Genomic DNA, 22,770 nt, shown 5'->3' with positions numbered 1-22,770 from the left:
AGCTCAAGCTGTAGGCTAACAAAAATTGACTGGCACAGGAATTTCGATGCCCGGTGCTATGGATATAGTGATACCATGATAACCCAGTCAGTTACTGTAAATTAACAATGCCATCTAAAGTGTTCCAAACTACGCCAATATTAATAGTGAATATTTTATAGCCTAAAACTTTCAATGATCGTTCACCAACATTCTGCATGAATTAGCTTAAATTTAATTATTATATTATATTATATTATATTATATTATTGCTTGCCAAACATGAGTGAATTTCTTGAAAGAAAGAAAGAAAGAAAGAAAGAAAGAAAGAAAGAAAGAAAGAAAGAAAGAAAGAAAGTCCAAGCCATCCTCCCCTGTGGGCTGTGGCGCCATATTTTCGGAAATGCAGTTAGATGGACGTCCTCCCTCCCGCCCCTCCTGTGCCGCCGAAGTCCCCTTTCTGAGTAGGCTGTGGACAGAGCCCCTATTGTTCCCAGCCCACTCCTGCCTAATATGGCATTTTCGCAAGGAAACCAATGATTTCCTGACACTGACGATGCGTAGCAGCGAATGTGGAAAGCTGTTTGGTGTATGAAGGGGAGTAGGCTAAACCAGGGTCACAGACACGGCTTTTGTATTGGTTTCGTCGTAGGACCTGGAAAATGTAAAATGACGGAATGCAAGTTGTAGGAGTTATCGTGAGTTTTCATGAAGCTGCTCTACATGGCGCCGGATTGTTTCGGAAGCGCGAGCTAAAGCGTGGGTCACCTAGGCTACTTGACGGATTTGCATCCTCACCGTACGACACGTAAACTCGCGTGTTTATACTGGTCAAACCAAGATTAACGTCTCAAAGATTGATATTTCTGTCGACAGAAGACTTGGCTACCTGTGGTGAATATAGTTTCTGGACTTGTCCAACTAACATGCCTACTCTCAGCTCGAAAAGAAGGCAGAATGCAGTGGACGCGGTTGAGGATGGAGGCAGTAACAGCAATCCTGTCGATACTACGACCAAGAAGATGTTGAAATGTGTTGTGGTCGGCGATGGAGCGGTGGGAAAAACCTGTTTGCTGATGAGTTACGCAAATGATGCTTTTCCCGAGGAATATGTACCAACTGTATTTGATCACTACGCAGGTAAGTTCTAGCTCAAAGCATTCAACTGCAATCCCTGTTTATGAATTGAAGTTTAGAGCATGTCTACCTAATCCTTGTATACCCCATACAGTCGGGTAGGGGACGGTCCCAAGAATAGCCGTCTGAAAGAGGAGATATCAACTGCCAGAGCGAGGACTGCAGGGCCGACAGACTAAAAAGTAGAAACGGGGTAGCCTACGGGGGGAGGGTATATGCCTCCGCTAATTTAGGTTAATAAAAAATTATATAATAAAGCAAAAATAATTAAGTGTTTGTTATTATGTGCTTAAAACTTCTTTAAGGTAGTTTCTTACTGTGCTAGGGACGTCAAAGACACGTTATGTTCCGAAAGATGGTTAAATAGCAGCGAACTGCGGATCAGAGCTCGCGTCCCGGCAACCTGTTGATCACAGGAGCAGACGAGATCTAAACGCGCTGTCAATACTGTGTATGTGGAACCACAGTGCTTTGCACAAATGTGTTGCCAACTTGCCAATCATTAAATTTGCCATCTATTAAGGTTTTTTTTTCTTTTGTTCTCTCTGACTCTCACTCATATCTGCACGATAGCATACGGCTTTGGTTTCTCTGCAGGGAAAGCCCCCGTGATACATGCATGCTCTGAAAATCATTAGAGGGTCAAGTCCTAATTACACATTGGCAGACAGGTCAGCTTCAACATCCTCTGAAAGGGGTACAGCTCTGTGAGAACAGCAGGGCATTTCCCTCATAAATAGGAAGAAATATTAGGCTACCAACAATATATTTTACTATCAGTTTTCCCTTAGCTACTCAGTTCTCCCAAGCACTCCAAAATTCTAAGCTGAAAATTTCAAAATTGCTTGTTAACCATTTTAAAGTGATGAGTGCTACTAAAGTAGACCTTCCCAATGTAATGCTTGGCTTTTTTCTTTTGGTGTTATTAGCAGTGGGACAAGTTATCATTTATAAGAGACTAGAGAGAAAAAGAGAGGAGAGAGATTGTCTTATTTCCAATGTTTGAAAAGTCTCTTATCCAGCAATCTTCATCTTCAAATGATTAATTGAAAAATCTTTGTGAAAATTAAAATAAATATGTCTTTATGGCTCTCTCATTTGTAAAAGCTCTAAAACGTTAAAGCAGGTATTGTCAAATGATTTTCTTTCCTTTTTTTCTAATGTGCAATTTGATCAAATAAGGCATGCTTATCTGGGCAGTTTCCTTTTTATGAGATTTTGTATCCTGTGTTGTAATTTTCTCCAGCTGGTTATTGCAGGCTCAAGACATAAAGACAGACTGAACTAATTCAAGGAGTGAGTTGAATGAGATGGAAAGATTTTCAAGGAGTGTGAAAAAGATGTTAAATGAAGCTGATGAGTTATGATGTGGAGGCCGTCCAGAGGACACTTAGATGGATGTTGTCACTGACCAAAAATTTGAATGGAGATATGTTAAGGAAAAAATAAGCAATGAAGAGCCGCACAGAGCAACATAACCTATGGTTTTAAAAGGTGTGGTGTGTATTTTATTTTCTGTTTAAAACTTTCTCATATCCTTTTTTTCATACTTTCTCTATATTAATATTTTTACTATTAATTTTGTTTATGTTAGTGGTGCATAAATTACACACTTCACCTATAATGAAATTAAATGCTGCTCATAAAAAATAGAGGACACATAGGCATTTTTATTTGGTTCCTTTATAATGTGCTGCAAACATTGAATGCATGGTATGTAAAAGGTAGAAGCACTTTATAGGTAGAATGCCATCATTGCAGGGAAAGTAGAAATGCATGTAGTTTTTAATTTGGTAAAACCCTTTAAGTGTCCATCAAATACTCGGTTGTTCTATGTTGAATATCAGCAATTGAGATTTGCATTAGAATTCATTTTATGGAATAATTTTATATCGCCCATCCAGAAAGCCGTGTTTTTTGGTATCAGCACTTTACAGCACTTCCTTGTATTATAGAGAGAGTGAAAGGGAAATTGAGAGAGAACAGTAACAATATTCTTCTAGTGCCAATCAATCACTTACATTCATATTAGGCCCCACTACTGTCCCCACATTGAGAGGGGCTTTAACACAGCATCATAATAAAGTAGTGAATTGTCACATAGTGGCTTAATGTCCAGGCTAAAGAGCACAGAGCTCCCATTGTAGGCCACTGAAAGCTTTACTGTGCTGCTCTGCTAGAATTGGTCTTAAATGAAAAACTCTGCATTTATACCATTCATGCTCCAGCATTAATTGAACAGTTTGCAATATAACGCATTGGAAATACTGCAATCAAATTACCAGTGAAAATATAATAAGTATGCGTCTTTTTCGAAATGTATGAACTGAAATTGTGTACTGAGGAATCCAACCAGCAGGTATTTGGATATACATTTATTTTGTTCAAATATTTAAATAATTTAAATACAGTTTTGTTTTAATATATATTACTGTTCAAAGTTTGGATTCTGTAAGATTTTTTGATGTTTTTGAAAGTAGTCTCTTATGCTCATCACTGTAATATAATATTATATAATAATTTAAATAAACATATAATTCAATAAACATTAATAATTATTATTATCAGTGTTCAAAACAACTGCTCAATTTATTTGTGAAAACCATGGTACATTCATGTCAGGATTTGTTTTAACCATGTAAGTCTTTACTGTCACTTTTGATCATTTTAATGCATCCTTGTGGATAAATTTATTAATAAAAAAAAAATTCTTACTGACCACAAACTTTGAAACACCAGTGTGCTGAAGATGATATATTTTAGTACAGCATTTCACCTTTCCAGCTAGTATGTTGTTTAAACAATCTATTTTTATTTGGTTGTGTTGGTGGCTTACATACGACTACTTTTGCTGACATAACTCTGTAAATAAGGCCAAATATAATATATTCGTCAGGAGTGAACTGACATTATATTCTTTTCACCAGAACCACTGTGATTGCAACCTATTAGAGTCAAAGCTTAACCCAGGAGTATGTGGGACTATGGTTTCCGTCAATAAATCCCATGGGATCAGAATTCCCTTGTCCAAAACAAACCGATGACATTCCCGGGCCATGACACAGTGCCTGCTAATGTTTGAGATAAGTCATCGTCTAGTGTGGCTCCCACTAGACTCCTAACAAAATCAACTAATCCGCCAATTATATAGCATTGTAGATATTCCCACATGGTCAATACTGAAATGCCATCTAGCTGTAAAGCTAAAGTTCTAGGCAGGATAGAAAAAAGTAGCAGTTCGCATTTTCCATCCTTGGATTGGCAGATCTGTAAAAGCAAGTTCTTTGAAAGTCGTTTTTTTTAACTCACCATAAGCAAGAATATTCTGTACAAAATAAAACTATTTGTGTTTGAGATAAGTCATAAATAAAACAATAGCCTATCAGTGTTTTATTAACACTGACATCCATAATAGTTAATTAATACCAGTAAAGGATACCAGAAACACCCAGAAAAGTTCTGTTGAGTTTTGTTCTGGTTTTGAAGATGTATTTTATTCTTTGTTGCCCCGCATGTGGTTTGATGGTTAGTGGTAACATAATAATAATGTTTTTATTGAGTTAATGTTAATGAGTCTAGAAAGAGAGTTCATAAATAAGTAATTAAATAAAAGATCATAATTAGAGTGGTATGTGGTTAAGCCTATTTAATGTTTTGCTGAGTGAAAGTACTGTCACAAAACATTCACCAGCAGGCAATGCTTAATCTTATAACAAGTGCTTTGTAAGGGCCTTACAGATTCTTTTGGCTTCAGAATGCAAAATTAATCACATTAATGCATTTTTTTAGTTATGCTATGCAAAATGTGTAGATTATGTACACTTCGAACCTCTGGCAAGCGCAGTTCTGCAGCAACAGGAATTAAAATTATAGGATGAAACCCTGTGGCTTATTTTGGACTTTGACCCATGCACCAATGCTTCCACATATACACTATACAAGCTTCTTTAGAAATCACACTTCAGGAATGCCAACCACTCCAAAAACATACAAACCCATTTATGTATCACACTGCAAGCACATACTGGATATATTTGGCATGTCGACGTAAAGCTTTTGCTTCTTGGGCGAAGAGCAGATCTTATAGAATACTGCGTAGGAAATTATGTACATACAGCATTTACAAGTCCTAGTAAATATGATTTACATGAATTAAAGAATTGGCTTTACAGAATGTCTATCTTTTCAAACTTTTTGTTCAAACTTTTTTTAGAGTTCATTTTGACAAATTCTGCTTTTCAAATTAAATTTTTTATTTCAAATCATTTCAATTCAACTTCCTTACATTAAAATTTCGGTCCCACTTTATATTAAGTGGCTTTAAGTACTATGTACTTGCATCGAAAAATAAGTACATTCTACTTATTGTGTTCAGGTTGTATTGTAAAACACTTTTGCTGCTATTGAGGTGATATACGGGTAAGGTTAGGATCAGGTGTGGTGGTATGGGTCGGTTTAAGGGTGGGTTAAGGTGTAAGGGAAGGGTCAACTGTGTAATTACAAATGTTATTACATAAATTAATTACAGCTGTAATTACATGCAGGTATTTTCAAAATATAAGTACAATGTAAAAACATGTATGTACACAATAAGTGTACACAATTGTATCAAATTATTAATTTCAATGTAAGTACATAGTACTTAAAGGGACAATGTGTAGTTTTTTAGGTATTTTATTATCTAAAATCAATATTTTTATTCATAAATATGTCCTCAATGGTGTATAAATACCTCTGCCAATTATCTGACTTATCCTCGTAAACGAAAATTTATTATCTTTATAAACATGTGACGGGTAGGTCCAAGGAGGCTTCCATGTAGTTCCACCATCTTGAAAAACTATAATATCAGAGAGGGTAAAAAAGTACTAGACAAATGCGTTTCCACAACGCGTTTTCGTTCAGAGCCAGCGTCACGTGACTGAAAGCAGCAGAAACGGAGGAGCAGAGCAGTGAGAGGCGCTTGTCACTGCCCCGGCAAGTTTAAAAGGCTGCATTGCACTGTTAGTATTCATACTGTAACATTCGTTTGTTTGTTGTGTCAAGTTGCAGTTTGTTTGAAATAACAAACCTCTTCACCCGAAGGAAAACTCAACGAAGTGCTATTAGAAGACATCCTGTCATAGATTTTTGGTACATAACAGCTACCGTAGATGCAACACGCATTTGAAAAAGCGAGGCGCTGGAGAGCACAATTCGCTTTAATGCAAAATTCAATTTCACCGCTAGATGGGAGAAATTCCTACACAATGTCCCTTTAAAGCCACTTAATATAAAGTGGGAACCAAATTTCTATTGCAGTTCTGCATCCTGTTTACTAATTCAATTTCAGGAATTGAACTGAATTGAAATGGAAAGTGTCTAAATTAAATTTGCAGTCTCTTGCCATTATGTGAGTATCTACACAATTCGCCGTACTGTTCTTACGGGATAAAGCTCTTGAATGCAGATAGTGGCTGACTCTAATGTCACAGGCTTGTCTGTGAAAGAGAAAAGAGGTGAGAAGGTTGGCCTGGAAGGACGTGGGTGCTTCTGACGCCCCAAATCACGTTTCACAGCAGTGGTTTAGTCTTGAGTGAGACTGTAACCCAACATTGTTTTTTCTCCAGGCCACAGAATGGGGGCTGGGGTTTGCTGAGAGCTCGAGCCTCATGGGGAAAAGCAGCTGACAGGAGAGAACAGCTGAGAGCCTGATTCACAGCCACTAACCCTTCTTTGTCTCCACTGACCTGCTTCTACACTTCTACTTCTCTCAAACTTTCACCTCAGCCTTGTTTTGTATTAGTAGTTATCCTATATAGGTAAAGAAAGAGTCAGAGAATCAGTAAATGAGGAAAAACTTTTTGTGTGTGTGTTTGCACTTAGTTTAGACCTTATTTAGCCTGGCCCCAGGAGGGGAAGAGAATCGTGCTGGTAAAAAGACTTATCAGAAAGTGGCAGAATCAAGGCCACTGTTTCAGGTCCATCTTCACAGTCTACAGGGAAAGATCTTCTAAGCACATCTAATCAAAACACCGCTTGGCTAGATTCCCACAGCTGCAATACCTCACCCCTTTCTTTCAGCAAAACACCACCCTGGATGTTCTTGCACACCACTGTCCATGTGGTTCCTCAGCGACCCCGTGTTCATACATGCAGCTAAGCTAGGAGCATTAGGGCTAGTGCTGCTTTGAATTTGTCTCTTGTCCCCAGTGTTGAGCACACATGATTGTTAAAATTAGCATTGAGATTAGCAATCGCTCAAAGCAGTGTAAGATTTGAATTTTAAAAGGACTGCACAGTCCCTTCTTGTAATCATAATTTATGAAAAAAACATTATGCCCTGTCAAGTGAAGCAGTAAAGTTAGCATAAGCACGTCTTTAGGGCTTTTTAGTGTCTTTTAGGATTTCATATTTGTTTATAACTGACTAGGTCTGTTCAAACTGCAAATTCGGTATACCAAGTTTAGAAACTGTTGGGGAACAAAACAATTTGCATAATTCAATCAGTTGTTTCTTAGTAACAATAGAACAAAATACAGGGGATATATTTGGTTTCAATTCACAATATAAACAGCTTTTTACCTTGACTTTAGCCTGGGTTAGGTTTTAGAACATGGTGTTTTCTGTTCTGACATACAGTGTTACAGCATTGGTAAATTTGCCAGTAAAAATCCATTGTTTTGGTCTTGTTTGAGCTTGTGTGTAAAAGAAGTTCAAGCATTTTAAATGTGGGTTAATTGTATGCATTTTGTGTTAAAGCAACAAGAAATGTTTTAATAGTATAGCTTACACAGACGGATGTAGTGCTAACTGTGTTAAGAGTTTAGGAAATTTGTTAAAAGTATTGAAAAAATTGTCATAGCGGTTGTAAAAAACTGTATTATCAATAAAAGAAACTGCAACACACATTATGGCGGAATACACCCCAAACGGCAATTGGTAAAGTCATCGCATCACTGCATCTGCTGTTCCTAGAAATGGAAACAGAAACAGTCAGTGTCCTGACATGCGCATTGGCTGAACCAACCTTGACATATACTTTTTAAATGCTATTTGAGGATAAGAAACAATATTTATGGGACAGTTCATGTCAAACAATTTGTTCATGAATTTGGCATTGATACTATCACAAGGCAATCATATGACTTCAGTGGGTTTGTAATATGACACTCAAGTTGTATGAACCACTTTTATAGTTTTTGATGGTGCTTTTTGTCATTTTGAAGCTTGAAGGCAGCAGGCTAAAAGGAGAGCCTTGATTTTAAAGATCAAATTATTTTGGTAGTCAGTGGTGTTCATCTATGCTCAAACTCTGCATTGCCATATTTTTACTGTCACAATATTGGAGTGTTTAATCTGAATCATCTGTAGTGAATTTCTTCTGAACATTTTGCTGGGCTTGTTTTCAAGGAACGTTGGAGAGGTTGTCTGTCTTCTCCTTTTCCAGAAACTTCTTGACTCATCCAGGCAGCCAGAGCTATAGTTTGTAGGAAGTGCTTTGGTTCTGACCACAATTCTCATGACTGGAAGGTCATTACATTGGCCATGTTGGAAGCATTCATGGGTATCTGGCTCAGTAAAGTTTGTGAGCTATCAAAAATTGGATAAGATCCTAAGCATTAATTATGTCATCTCAGCTATCAGTATTTCAGGCCATCATAGAGTTGAGATGATTGAATTCAGTTCAAAATATCTCAGAAGGTGCTTGAGGTCTGAAGCATCTGGTGGTGCTGCTACTATTCAGCTTTTCTCTCATCAGCTCTCTCTTTCTTTCTTCTCTCACACATTCCTTTAAAGTTTAACAGCCTTAGCAAACCAGTACATGCTCAAAACATGGAGTTTGAGAAGGGTGTGAATAGTACTAGTAATAGAACAAGTGAAATGTTGAGTTCAGCTGTTTTCCTGTTCTCAGCAGTGGTCCTTTAATGTATGTTGTTTGATGACAAAAGTTTGACTTGTCTGGGTTTTTTTTCCTTTTACTTGTGTCAACACAGCCGTTCTCTCCCCCTCATCACCCACAACACAGAATGAAATATGTATGCACGCACACACCGTTCTTTCCTTCCTGTGTTCCAAAACCGGTCACCCCTTGCTGTTGACAGCTGTCCTGTTCCAAATTAACCTCCGTTCACACCCACAACCAAACAGCGGGTCCAGAGTTCTGGAAGTACATCAGAGGGATGTGATACAGCAGTGTTATTCTATTTTACATGTATAATGAATCTGTTGTTTTGTTTTGATTTTTTTACAGTGAATGTAACAGTATCTGGAAGGCAGCACTTACTGGGATTGTACGATACTGCTGGACAAGTAAGTTAATGTTTCTGAGGTCTATATAGTACCAATAGCCAATCTGCTTAACCTGAGTAAGGCCGGTTCACACCAAGAACAATAACTGTATTATTATCCACACCAACGGACAATAATATTTAAGAAGTCCGACACGTCACCAGAAAGAATTCTGTCATCTTACCGGAAGATTAAGTAGGCCTATGATATTTTGATTAAAATTACAAGGTCAAAAAAAAAAAAACATTAAGCATATGCATGGCTAAATCATTCACAAAAAGATCGATAGCATGCATTTCAGATCTTATTCAACATTATTCAAGCAATAACAAAACCTCAATAAGACTGACTACACTGCATTTGAATTCATTCATACATTCACTGTTGTTACCAAATAACTGAGTACAGCAACAAACCTGACACTAAACAAATTGATGTTTTTCACTAGGTTTATTTCAACATTCCCTACTAAATGCAGTATAATTTCATCATTAAAAAAATGGAAAATGGATTTACATAAATACTCTTAAAAAACATCACTAAGTGACATTGTGGCATCATGTAATTCTGAATTTAAATTCACAGTCGTGTTTAATGGCAGAATGTACAGCCTGTTTTAAATAATATTGTATATAAAGCTGCAAGGAGTGACTTGAAATTACAACAAACCACAGGCTGGGTTGTTTTTGTCACTATCAGCCCACCATAATGACTTTGATTTTGGCTTATTATTGCAGTGATTCTTCAAAAATAAATTCACATGATTAGACAGATACAGCCTGAAGAAATGCATCTAAAGCCCAGCGGTTTACTTTTCTTGTGTGTCCAAAGGCATCACATAATCAGCCGTCCCTGCAATAGCCATATTATTGGATCCCAGTTGTTAGAGTTAATCCTGGAATATACTGTATATAATGCAACAGATTACAACGTCTGAACATAAACATAAAGAACTTGTTCATACTATGACTCTCCTCCACTCTTTATATCCAGTGCCTGTGTAACATCCAAATTAGCTTTAGTTTCTAAATGTTCTATGTACCGTGTCAGACAGTTATTTAAATTTTTTATATAGTATTTATTAGTATTCAGATTTTTTTTTTTTTAAATTCTGAACTAACAATTGTATGTTTTTTAAGTTTAAGTTTTATTAATTTTGTTATATGTGCTTTTGTCATTTTTATTAGTTTTTGTATTAGTTTGTATACTGTATGTTTTAGCAGAATTTTTTCCGCATTTTAAGATACAATTGTTTAAGTAAAATTTTAAGAAACTGAAAATGACACCATCACCAATCCAATATAAATACAAAATAAATAGAAATTAGGCATTTTTGACATTTGTGTATAGCTGTTACTGAATTTCTATCATTATAATATATATATATATATAATGATTTAAAAAAAAAAATATATATATATATATATATATATATATATATTCATCAATCATGTAAACAGAATAATTATCTGACTTATAGTTTATAATTTAAATAATTAAAAAATATATATTATTATCTGAATTATAGTCAGTTAGTTATTCGGTTTTCATGATTGATCATTACTGTCAGCTTGTTAAGATTGCCCTTATAAGGAATTCTATTATTCCTATCAGGGAAAAATCTATCTTTGACTATATTGACTTTGGCAGTTGCTGACATTGCACTGGGGGGGCTGCATTCATTTAATAAGATGTACGGAGTTTCTTACAGAGTATATATTTGAATAAATAATGAGGGAATAAACAATTATTTTATATGCAAAAACATGCAATATGTACAAGGAAATAGCAATATGTGCATATTTTACAGATGTCTCAGATACGACACTAGCCCGGCATGAAGAGCTATAGGGTACCAATTTGCAATATACATATTTACCAACAATGCACTACTGAGGGTCAATTATTTTTACTTTGTTTTAAGGACTGAAGTAATAAAGAAAGCTAAAGTGTGAGTATTTCTGTTCAGCATAATTATGTAAATGTTTCTTAGGATCTATAGCTGTGTCAAGGACAGTATGAGCTGTAATGATACATATTTGCTGTGTTTCAGAACTGAACAGACTGACTAATGTGTGCAGCACATTGCGGTATAAATGAAAGTTATATAATTCAGCACGTCTACTCTTTTAAGCTGTCCACTGATACAGAGGAGCATTTGTGTGCATGTTAGGCCCTTCTCTTCTATTGATCACTGACTAAGAGATCAATTGCACTCAAGAAGAAATTACTTTTACAAGATGCTGGCACTGGTGCAAAGTTGTCATTTGGCACTGACACTTTAAAAGCCTAATGTAAATTATTTATGCTCATTTGCATTTCATAATAAGAGACAGAATAAAGTCATGGATGTTAATGATGCTCAACTTGTTACTTTTATTTTACCAGAACATTCAGGGTCCTCATTTTTAATATGCACTTTTAAATGGCCAACATAAAATACTCAGATATGACTCTTCTTTACATGCAGTGGTTTAGTCTGATGATCTCCAAACAGGGGTACATGCATACCAAGTTGTACTTAAACCTGTAAAAATTAAATTACTGTTTGACTGGTTTTCATTTACTCTACCATTCAAAAGTTTGTGGTGTGTAAGTTTTTTTTTTTAAATAAGTCTCTTATGCTCTGCAATGCTGCATTTTTATTTATTTTACAAAAAAGTAGTAAAAAGTGTAGTATTTTGAAATATTATTACAACTTAAAAGCCATTAAGAGCCCTTATTCCAGTCTTCAGTGTCACATGATCCTTCAGAAATCATACTAATTGGCTGGCTTTCTGCCTAAGAAACATTTCTTATTATTATCAATAAATATATATTTTACTGTTATGTAAACTGAGTCTGACTAATGAGGTTGTTACAAAGAGCTGTTGGAAACACTGATTTAGACGCTTTAACCTTTAAATGAATTATCTGCACTCTTTATCTTATAATTAGTTTTTCCAAATGATATGTTTGGAATCCTATTTCGGTTGATGAGATGAACTGAGTCTAAAGCAGGTCTTACTTCACTCGTCATCTTCGTCATGTGTTACAGGAGGATTACAATCAGCTGCGGCCCCTCTCTTACCCCAACACAGACGTCTTTCTCATCTGCTTCTCCGTCGTGAATCCAGCCTCCTATCACAATGTTCAGGAGGAATGGGTACCTGAGCTCAAATCCTGCATGCCTCACGTGCCCTACATCCTCATTGGAACACAGGTGCAAGAGTTTTTTAATTCAGACAGTGATGTGATTTTTTTTATTATTAATAATAATAATAATAATGTTGTTGCTGTTGTTTATATTTAATTATCAGATCAAATAATAATAATAATAATAATAATAATAATACATTTTATTATTATTGAAAATAATTGTTTTATTTATATTATCAGATCCACCATTAATATTATAAATAATGATAGTAATAACAATTGTTATTAGATCAAATATTGAGATTAGGTATCAGATTAAATAAAAATCTGAATATTTATGGACTGCTGAGGAGCTTGAACCCAGGAAAAGATCCCAGAACATTCTGGCATTTTTTCTTTCTTTCTATATACTGGCATTTATTTATTGAAATTTTGTTCCAATTCATTCAGATTGACTTGCGAGATGACCCAAAGACACTGGCACGTCTGCTCCAGATGAAGGAAAAGCCCCTGACCTATGAACAAGGCCTCAAACTAGCCCGAGAGGTGATGGGATTTTCATACTTTTGGTGGTTTGGTTTAATTGTGAGTTGTTTGTTCTTGATCTGTCCAGGTTTCAAAAAACAGAAAGCATGATTTATGAACTATCACCACTGTGTGTCAAAGTACTGAAAGAGTTAGTTCACCCAAAAATGTAAATTCTGTTTCACCCTTATGTCGTTCCAAGCCTGTTTGACTTTCTTTCTCATCCGGAACACGAAAAAGAAATGACAGAAATGTTTGAGCTGTTTTTTTTCCTATTGAGTGAGTGACCACATTTTCAAGGCAAAATGTATTGTGAATAAACAGTTAAATTTAGGGATTATAAGAGGACAAGTTATAAGCTTTGATAATAATTTTAGGAGCTTGATTGCCCCTGGTCACTGCGGTCCATTTTCATTGCATGTAAAAGAGCAGCTCTGACATTCTGCTAAACTTTTCCTTTTGTGTTCTATGGAAGAAAAAAGGTCATACAGGTTTGGAACAACATGAGGCTGATTAAATGATGACAGAGTACTTGAGTGAACTATCCTTTAACCTGCAGCTGAGTGTTTTGTCTTATTATTATACAGTTAGGTCTATATATATTTGGACACTAGGGCTGGACCCGGATATTTGAATATTCGTTCGGTGTGTTGGTATTCGATTTGGAAATGTGACATTCGAATATTCTTTTTTTTTCTTTTTGCACACCTGGCATCCCCCTCGAAACGGTTCTCATTCGTGCTTGAATATGTTTTACACTATAAAATCTGGTGAAATATAATACTTAACATATAACTTCGTTATATCTACTTAATAAATATATTTGCTTCTTCTTGGACTACTAAATGTGTTCCTGCAACGGGAGTATTCTCTGACTAGAGCGCAGAACAGCGGAGTTTGTGTGGACAGAAGTGCATGCATGAGCTGGTATTTTGGGTTAAGCTGCGTTGCTTTGACATTGTGGAACATAGAATAATAGAAACAAAATGTATTATCCCTTTTACCCTTATCAATCTAAATTAAACTACAGCTAAATATAGGAGACTTTGAGATTATACTGGGACGTCACTTTTATTTTTCGTTTTTCTTTATTTAAATTTCGTTTTTCTTTATTTAAATTTCGTTTTTCTACATTTAAATTTCGTTTTTATTTATGTAAATCAGTGAGAAATCTACTTTGTCAGTGAGAAAAATATTATAAGACTACCTTATTAAAAATATTGCTTAATTGACGTGTGTGTGTGTTTTATATCACTAGCGCAGTGTCCGTTCTCGGAGCATATATGCCCTGCATGCGTGAGGCGCGCCGCTTCTTTATTTAAATCTACCCCACTTTGTCAGTAATTTGTTAGTGAGAAAAATGTTAGACTACCTTATTAAAAATATTGCTTAAGTTAACATACCTGTGTGTGTTTTATATCACTAGTGCAATGTCCATTCTCGGAGCATTATAAGCTCTGCTCGCGTGAGGCGCGCGCGCATCCGGCTCGCGCTGTTCTGTAGTTTATTAAAAGTTTATTAATTCTGAACGTGTCGCGTCTCGCCTGTCTATCTATATTGCACCAAATACGACACTGCACTCCCTTGTGAAGTCGTTTGGATGAACGGTTCTCGAAATAATCAAAATGCAACGGACAGACAGACTTAGGCTATAGAGATTCCAAAGCTGCGAATATTCGATGTTCATTGCTACCGAAGCTTCGAAGCTCAAAAAATGATATTCGGACCAGCCCTGTGGACACAGGCACAATTTTAGATTTTTTCAGGTCTTTACCAAAACTTATTCAAGCTATAGTTATATAATGGATATAGGCTGAAATTGCACACTCTCAGGTTTAATTTGAGAGTATTTATATCCAAATTGGAAGAAGGGTTTAGGAATTACAGCTCTTGAGAGTAGCTTGATCAACAGTTTGGTACATTCTGAGAAAAAAAGAATGCACTGGTGAACTCTGCAACATAAAAATGCTTGGACGTCCATGGAAGACAACAGTGGTTGATGATCGCAGGATCCTCTCCATGGTAATGAAAAACCTATTCACAACATCCAGCCAAGTGAAGGAGACTTTCCAGGAGGCAGGCGTGTTATTGTCAAAGTCTACAATAAAGAGAAGACTTCACAAGAGCAAATACAGAGGGTTCACCACAAGGTGCAAACCATTCATAAGCATCAAGAATAGAAAGGCCAGATCAGACTTTGCCAAAAAACATCTAAAAAAGCCTGACCAGTTCTGGAAAAGCATTCTTTGGACGGGTGAAACTAAGATCAACCTGTACCAAAATGACGGGAAGAAAAAAGTATGGAGAAGGCTTGGAACAGCTCATGATCCAAAGCATATACGTCATCTGTAAAACATGGTGGAGGCAGTGTGATGGAACGGGCATGTACGGCTTCCAGTGGCACTGGATCACTGGTGTTTATTGATGATGTGACAGAAGACAGAAGCAGCCGGATGGATTCCTGAAGTGTATAGGAATATACTGTCTGCCCAGATTAAGCCGAATGCAGCAAAGTTGATTGGACGGCGCTTCACAGTAGATGGACAATGATCCAAAACACACTGCAAAAGCAACCCAGGAGTTTTTTTTAAGGAAACGAAGTGGAATATTCTGCAATGGCCAAGTCAATCACCTGATCTTAACCCAATCGAGCATGCATTTCAATTGCTGAAGGCAAAACTAAAGGCAGAAAGACCCACGAACAAACAACAACTGAAGCAGACTGATCTCATGAAATGGCGTATGTATGACACGCCAATTCGTATTTCCATTTTCGCTTTTCAGCGTGTTTATCAACGCCGTTGACTTAACGTTACATTACTGTATATATAAATATATGACCTACCCCAACCCTGTCCCTAAACCTACCCGTCACTGGGGTTAATACCATTTATGAGTCTTCCCCTACCAACCTAGGAAAAAAAATATCGCTCCCCAGATGTAGATATACATTTTGCTTCGTTTCGCTCGGACATTTAACGGCGTAGACATACACGCGGAATCACTCGGACATTTAACGGCGTAGACATACACGCGGAAGATGACGGTTCGTTTCGGCGTGGATATACACGCGGATAGCTCAAAATGCCTATAGATACCACGCCACTTGACTTGAAAGTGGTGTGTATGTTTACGCAAAGTCATGATGTCATGTTGACTGAAGACAGCTGCAGTTAAGGCCTGGCAAAACATCACAAAGCAGGAAACCCAGTCTTTGGTGATGTCCATGGGTTCCAGAATTCAGGCAGCTATTGCCTGCAAAGGATTCTCAACCAAATATTAAAAATGAACATTTTATTTATGATTATATTAATTTGTCCAATTACATTTGAGCCCCTGAAAATGGGGGGGACTGTGTATAAAAATAGGTTGCAGTTCCTAAAATATTTACTTGATATTTTTGTTCAACCCCTTGAATTAAAGCTGAAAGTCTGCACTTCAAATTCATCTTGATTGTTTCATATTAATTTTATTCTGCTGGCATACAGAGCCAGAAAAATGAAAATTGTTCCTGTGTCCAAATATATATGGACCTAACTGTATATTGCTATCCCCAGATTGGAGCCCAGTGCTATCTGGAGTGTTCGGCATTGACTCAGAAGGGACTAAAGACAGTGTTTGATGAGGCCATCCTGACAATCTTCAGCCCTAAGAAACAAAAACGGGGCTGCGCAGCCTGCAGGAGATGTTGTGCTATCGTGTGAGGATAAAACATCTCCAACTGTGAAAACCCACAGTCCTCCAAAGCTTCAGGCAATGTAACAGACCCTAAACCACCTCCAGTCTGCTGTACATCCTTCCTTTCTCCATCCGCCTGTTGTCCCTCAGGACAATGAGCGGTCTTGCCCTCTGGTTTGTGTGTCTCGTGGAGAGCTTTCAAAACAAGTGCCTTAATTTCTCCCCACGTTGCCTTACAGGATTCACTTCTCAAGCCAAAGAAGTTTCAGACTGGACTGCGGTTACTTGATCCGACATAGCGCGACGTCGCCAATCTCCAATCAAACAAACGTTTTCGATTCAGCTCTGGGCCATATTACATGGTTCCTCGAGGCTTATGAAAAAATGAAAATCCATTCCTCCATGCAAGCTGTTTTTTTCTCAGTCACCTCAAATCAATATTGTGCTCTTTCTGGAGTCAATGCTTCAGCAGTTCGAGCTAGTTAATAAGGGAAATTCTCTGGAGGATGGCCAACTCATCAATAGACGTAGAACAGAAGGAAGAAGAGAGAGCGCAAGTGTAAGAAGTGCATCTTTACCACAAATCATTGGGTCATTTAAAATTAGCAACTAATGATTAGCAAAAACACTTATAAACCGTTGCATAGCTAGACAGCCAAAGACACCAACAATAATACTTTAAAAAGAGTGACAATCAAGCACACTATGTGGAGACTGAAGTCTGTCAGTGACAGGATAAAGGGAAAATGTATATTGTGACAAGATCAGCCCATGAATCATTCATATTCATATTCATTCATACTTTTTTGATTTTCCGTTTTTAAAACTGAGATGCCACGAAGAGTACTTGGTCACATTTTTATGAGCCATCAGACTTTGATCTTAATACAATGTAGGTGCAGAACAATGATGCCATATAATGGTGCTGTAATTATTTTATATTTTAGTATTGAGTATTTCATACTCATTTACAGTTTGATTTTTGAAGTATAAACTACAGCTAAAATAAGAATGAATAAATGAAGATGTTTCTGTGCTTTACACAAATTACTCTTACCATACACATTTTAAAACATGCTCTCATTGTTCTCTTTTAAAAATGAGCCGATGGAGGACAGTAAGTGCCACTTAAAAATAAAAAAATAACTAATTACTAATGTACTAATTCCAAAATGTAAATATAGATAAATCACATTTCAAATTAAATTAACAACTCAATAAAATGTAATGATAAATTGATAAATCATTTTAAATGCAACATTTAAATTATGTTTTCATAAAGCATATTCAAATTGCTTTTCTTATCCATTTGCCAGTTGTTTTTTCTAAATGCATTTTAAAAGGTCAAGTAATTGATGTATTGTTTTAGTTTTAATAATTAATCATGAATTCAATGTCAAAGGTTTACTTTTAATATTTATTATTATTAAGTGGCACTCATTATGATCTTACAACTGTGAAAAAAACACACCCCATCACTCCCTATTTCAGCTAAAATGCTGGTGTGTTGACTAAGAACCAGGCTTGTACACTGTCTAACTTTTGTGTTTTTCCTCTGGCTAAAGCCACCCCCTTATTTTCCCCTTTAAAGATCAGCTCGAACACAAATGGTTTTGTTCTACAAACTTGTTTTTTTCCCCTCATGTGTGTAGTGTGCTCATGCTGTAAAGTTCTGTCCCGCCTTATTTGGTCTTTTCAAAATGAGGACGTTCCCTACTGTACTTTGGAACAAGTGTCAAATCGTTTGGACAATATTATGTGTAGCCCTTACCTTTTTGTTTTGGACATAACAATTTTTAGGTATATCAACCATCTGCCAAAGCAATGAACTGAAACCTTGCCGTTCAAGTCTCCATATCATCACTCCACTTACCAAAAACTTGTAGTTCTCAGACGACCATGCTTTTGGACACCAGAACTGGTACTGATTTCTTGTGATTGCTCTTCACATCAGTCGTTCCTTAGTTTGAGCTCAGGGACTACTTTCTAGAGCCCGCAAGGTGCTAGCGACCTTCCTCGGGCTGATGAATCAAACCTGCTCCACAGAGAGGGGGAAGAATGAGCCTTAATTCACTTGCATTTAATGTAGCATAGAGATTGTTTCTTCACTCATTTTAAGTGCACTTACAACACTGTGCCTTGCATTGTCCTATGCAATTGTTTATATACTCTAATGCTAATAAGAAGACCAGTTTTCAGTCGCTGGTTGAAAGAGCTATTACTTGAACTCAGTCTTGAACTCAACTGTAAACTTATATTTAATATTTTTAATACTTTTTTTTTCTTCTTTAAATTTCATGTATTGGTTTATCTGCTTAAGAAACGTGACAGCTTTCTTTGCCAAAACTAAAAAATGTGTTGCAAATATACACAGAGTGATTAAAGCTTGTAATAAAACGTTTGAAATTGTCTTTATCAATAATGTTGGTTTCTTCAGTTCTTTTGTATTCGGCTGCCATATTTCCTTTAGTATTTGGTGACCTCAAATTTCAGAAGTTTCCAATTTGAAAAAAATGCATTCTCCTTTAGACTTTATCCCAGAAGCTGCATATTAGAGTTGAGTTCAGAGCCTACCGTACCATTCAGTGTAACAGAGGGACTTCTGAGAATTTTGAGAAAGTATTGAAAATTTGACCCTGTAACTTATTTTCCTTCAATAAATCTGCGGCCTCCGACAAAGTAAGCAGATTTGTCATCATCTCTCGCTTTTTTGATCAGTTGCTGGTCACAAATTCTGTCTAGTCTCTGTCTTCCTTCGTCAAATCCTCCTTAAACTGCATGCCTTGGTTCAAGAGAAACTTGCTGATTTTAGCCGCCTTCCATACTGCATCTCTGAATCTGCTGGCAGTGAACTGAATGATTGTTGCACGGGACATCGTCTCATTAGAAACCCTTTAGAATTATTAGAAATATTATAGAATCTGCTAGTTTGTTGCTCAATGTGGTAAGACTTCTTGCCACACGGGATAACCTCCTCTCGCACACACACTTTGGTCTTCCTGGAAGTCCATGTGGCCGAAGGTTCCAGCGCATACCGTACCGTTCCAAATCCATCACCCAATTCATGCACACTCTGGTTGTTTGTTCGCCCCTGTCCATCTGTTTCTTGATGTAAAGCATTTTGGTTTTCAGCGCTTTTATTTCTGCACAGGTGGTTTACAGGGCATCGCTGACCCCCCTCGATGGTTGAAGGGTGAGTAGATTAATGTCATCTCATTAGCTGCGTTTCGACTGCCGGGCCAGGGCCGAGCTGTGCTAGTGCGTGCCAGGGCCAGTCGCGTTTCCACTGTCACTTCCGGTGCTTGAGCGGGGCTTATTCGGGGCCAACGGCCAGGATTTCTGGCCCGTCGAATACTTTGGGCCAAAGCAGGCCAGCTCGGGCTAGAGGCGTGGTCAAGGTAAAAGGCGGAGTTTATCGGTGTTAGGGAAAGGTATGGTCTGCGGCAAGATGCACATTTCACTTTTTTATATCGCGCAAAGTTATCGCTGCTCGAAATGAAGAGTACAACGTCAATTTGACGGCGTGTGCAGAAACGAGGATGTTATCAAGTACATCGTTTCTGAACTTGCTAAGTTAAGTATTAGCCGAACAACGCTTCATGTTCGGGAAAAAAATAAAAAAGTTGCGGGCGCAGTACAAGGCGCTTAAAGTAACACCAGGTAACTTTTACTCTCGGGGTCCCCCTACAGTTGGGAAACAGTATTGTCCTCTACTACTGTCGTAAACTCTGTCATTGTGCATTTGTTGACAACCATGATAGCCCTGAACACTGTAGGAGGAGGTCACATGCAGGTGTTCTGCTTGCGTCGCGTGTGAAATGTCTTCATCCCAGGTACAGTGGCATATATTTCAGCATGTCATATGAATATAATTTCATGGGTTTTATTTTTTTTTCTAACGACAAATGATCGCGATGATCACGTTTACGAGCCAGTGTCATTATAGTAGCCTAGTCTATTGGTTACCGTTTTACTGAATCTATATGATACTTCAATGCAATGTTTGAGTGGTAGATAATAACCATATATCGTCAATATTATAATATTAAGCTACCATAAATAAATCTGCAAATTTTACAAATCGATTTGCATTATAGCTTGAGGCAAGACAAATAATCATTACCTGATTCATGAAGATAAACAGAGGATAAGTTAGCTTCCGTAACATAGTCAGGCAGACAAAAAAACACCCCAGACTACGGGGTGTCATTGGTTGTTGCGTTAAATGTTACCCAGATACAATAGTGCTATTTTCTGATTGGCTAACAACACCAGACGAACAACACCAGAGGAGACGCGCTTGAATTCATGCCTGTTCCACAGTGAGAGCGGCGCGGCCAGAGTTTTGGGCGGTGCGGCATATTAAATATATTACAAATAGTTTTTCAGCGTGAGAAATACAATGTGTGGCGGGAGAGCGTGACAAAAGACCGAAATCAGTGACTGTCACGCTCAATGCGTGACACTTGACAGCCCTGCGATTTTAAGGAAGTGGGAGTGGTGGTGGAAGTGACGTATATGCCGTAAAGCAGTAGAGTTTTGTAGTTCTCTTTGTTCGCCGGTTACTACCCAAAACCCGAAGTTTAAAAGTACGATTAAAAACGCTACAGACCCCGTCAGGCTATGGCAGACGTTCAACCTATTGTAAGTCGATATACCATCAAGAGACTTGGAAATATATTATGAAGGTTGAAAAGTTACCTGGTGTTACTTTAAAACGCACAATGGAAAAAGCAGAGCCCAGAGAAGGAACTTCCCATGGTTCGATTTGATGGACGGTGTGCTGGGTCACCATCCTTCTGTTAGTGGCGAGAAAAGTCGGGACACTATGGCAGCCACGGCCGGTGAGTTAATATACATGCTATCTTCCTAACTTTAAAATAAATAAATATTGTATAAGTGGCTAACGTGCGTGTTTATGTTTTGTGTGCTAGAATCGTCATCCCAGAGTGTTTTATTTGACACAGAAGTGGAGCAGGGACCGTCTACACTTTGCTAACGTCGACACCCAGTATGCAAAAAAATATACAAAATACACCACAAAAGTATTCAATGTTTTGTTAGTTTCTTTGTCAATATGTAATTAATGTTATGTGCATATATGTTTATTACAGAGAGACATGACGACCCTGAAGATCTAACCATAATAAGAGGAGGATCAGATCACATTCCACAAAGGACTAGACCAGGTATTTATGTGTTTAATGTACCTGCTAAATATATGTTACAGACTTTACAGTTCGGTATACTGTATGTGCTATACCACAATCTATAATCTGTCAGAAGACATCTCAGATATCCTATTTATTTGTGTGTTTTGTGTGTGACAAAACATCTATCTTTCTGTTTTCCTTGATGCCTTAAAAAAAATTGTGTAAATAGTAGGCTACTTCTTAAAATCACCTGCTGTTTTGTTTGTAATGTATGCACATTTGTAGGCAGTACTTCTCAAAAGCACCTGTTTTATTTCATTTGTATGTATGCACATTTTATAAGCACCTTTGCATTTTTGCACTCTGATGTAAACTTAATATATAAATAAAGTAATAGCTGTGCTATTATAACTGAGGCAAATGGAAATCATGCTTATTAATGGAGCACATTATCAAAAGCAAAATACACATTATTATAGTAAAAATTATACACCTATTATAAGGCATATATGTAAAATGAATGTTACTTAAATAAATTCTTCATATCTTTTTTTTTGCTAAATCGCCTGAAATAAGGTCTGTGGTTAACAAAACCTCTAAATATTTTCACGTTTTGATCTATGACATAAAACACACCAGTTATAACCTACTTGTGGTTTTTTAAACTTTATTGTGTCTGTTTGTGTTTTTTTTAACTTTATATAGGGTTCAAAATGTATACATTTTGGATCAACTTGTAATTATCTTGATAGACAAAACGTGTAAGGTTCACAAGTCTTTGTTGAACAGATTATTTTTTGCGATTTTCCAAAAGTCTATGGGGAAAATGCATAGCTTTTCGATCGAGGGAACCCATGCGCCGCGAGTTGTCCTACAAAGTGACGTCATA

The 22,770-nt window shown here is 37.0% G+C and overlaps 2 protein-coding genes across 2 annotated transcripts in view; one reads left to right on the top strand and one right to left on the bottom strand.

Annotated features, from left to right (window-relative positions):
• kcnh5a (potassium voltage-gated channel, subfamily H (eag-related), member 5a) overlaps positions 1–18,708 on the bottom strand; it is a 174,419-nt gene extending 155,711 nt beyond the window's left edge. Inside the window, exon 1 of the mRNA XM_077220838.1 lies at positions 18,602–18,708. The gene's annotated coding sequence lies outside the window, so the exon portion shown is untranslated. The remainder of the gene's footprint in view (positions 1–18,601) is intronic.
• rhoj (ras homolog family member J) lies at positions 425–19,147 on the top strand. Its single transcript, XM_077220856.1, has 5 exons — positions 425–1,119; positions 9,350–9,408; positions 12,425–12,589; positions 12,976–13,071; positions 16,608–19,147. The coding sequence occupies exons 1-5, from the start codon at positions 906–908 to the stop codon at positions 16,752–16,754; spliced, it is 681 nt and encodes a 226-aa protein (XP_077076971.1). The 5' UTR covers positions 425–905; the 3' UTR covers positions 16,755–19,147.
• Positions 19,148–22,770: the final 3,623 nt, after the last annotated feature.

The sequence above is a fragment of the Siphateles boraxobius genome, unplaced genomic scaffold (assembly GCF_051911475.1).
Source record: "Siphateles boraxobius isolate OS27281-9 unplaced genomic scaffold, OSU_SipBor_1 8, whole genome shotgun sequence".
Lineage (NCBI taxonomy): Eukaryota > Metazoa > Chordata > Actinopteri > Cypriniformes > Leuciscidae > Siphateles > Siphateles boraxobius.
This window is presented reverse-complemented; position numbering and strand designations above follow the sequence as displayed.

What these genes read in the sequence shown, in the direction of transcription:
- rhoj (XM_077220856.1), top strand. Translation starts at nt 906, where the DNA reads ATGCCTACTCTCAGCTCGAAAAGAAGGCAGAATGCAGTGGACGCGGTT. An exon ending in TGTATTTGATCACTACGCAG is followed by an intron (nt 1,120 to 9,349) that starts GTAAGTTCTAGC and finishes ATTTTTTTACAG; the next exon opens with TGAATGTAACAGTATCTGGA. An exon ending in GCCTCAAACTAGCCCGAGAG is followed by an intron (nt 13,072 to 16,607) that starts GTGATGGGATTT and finishes TGCTATCCCCAG; the next exon opens with ATTGGAGCCCAGTGCTATCT.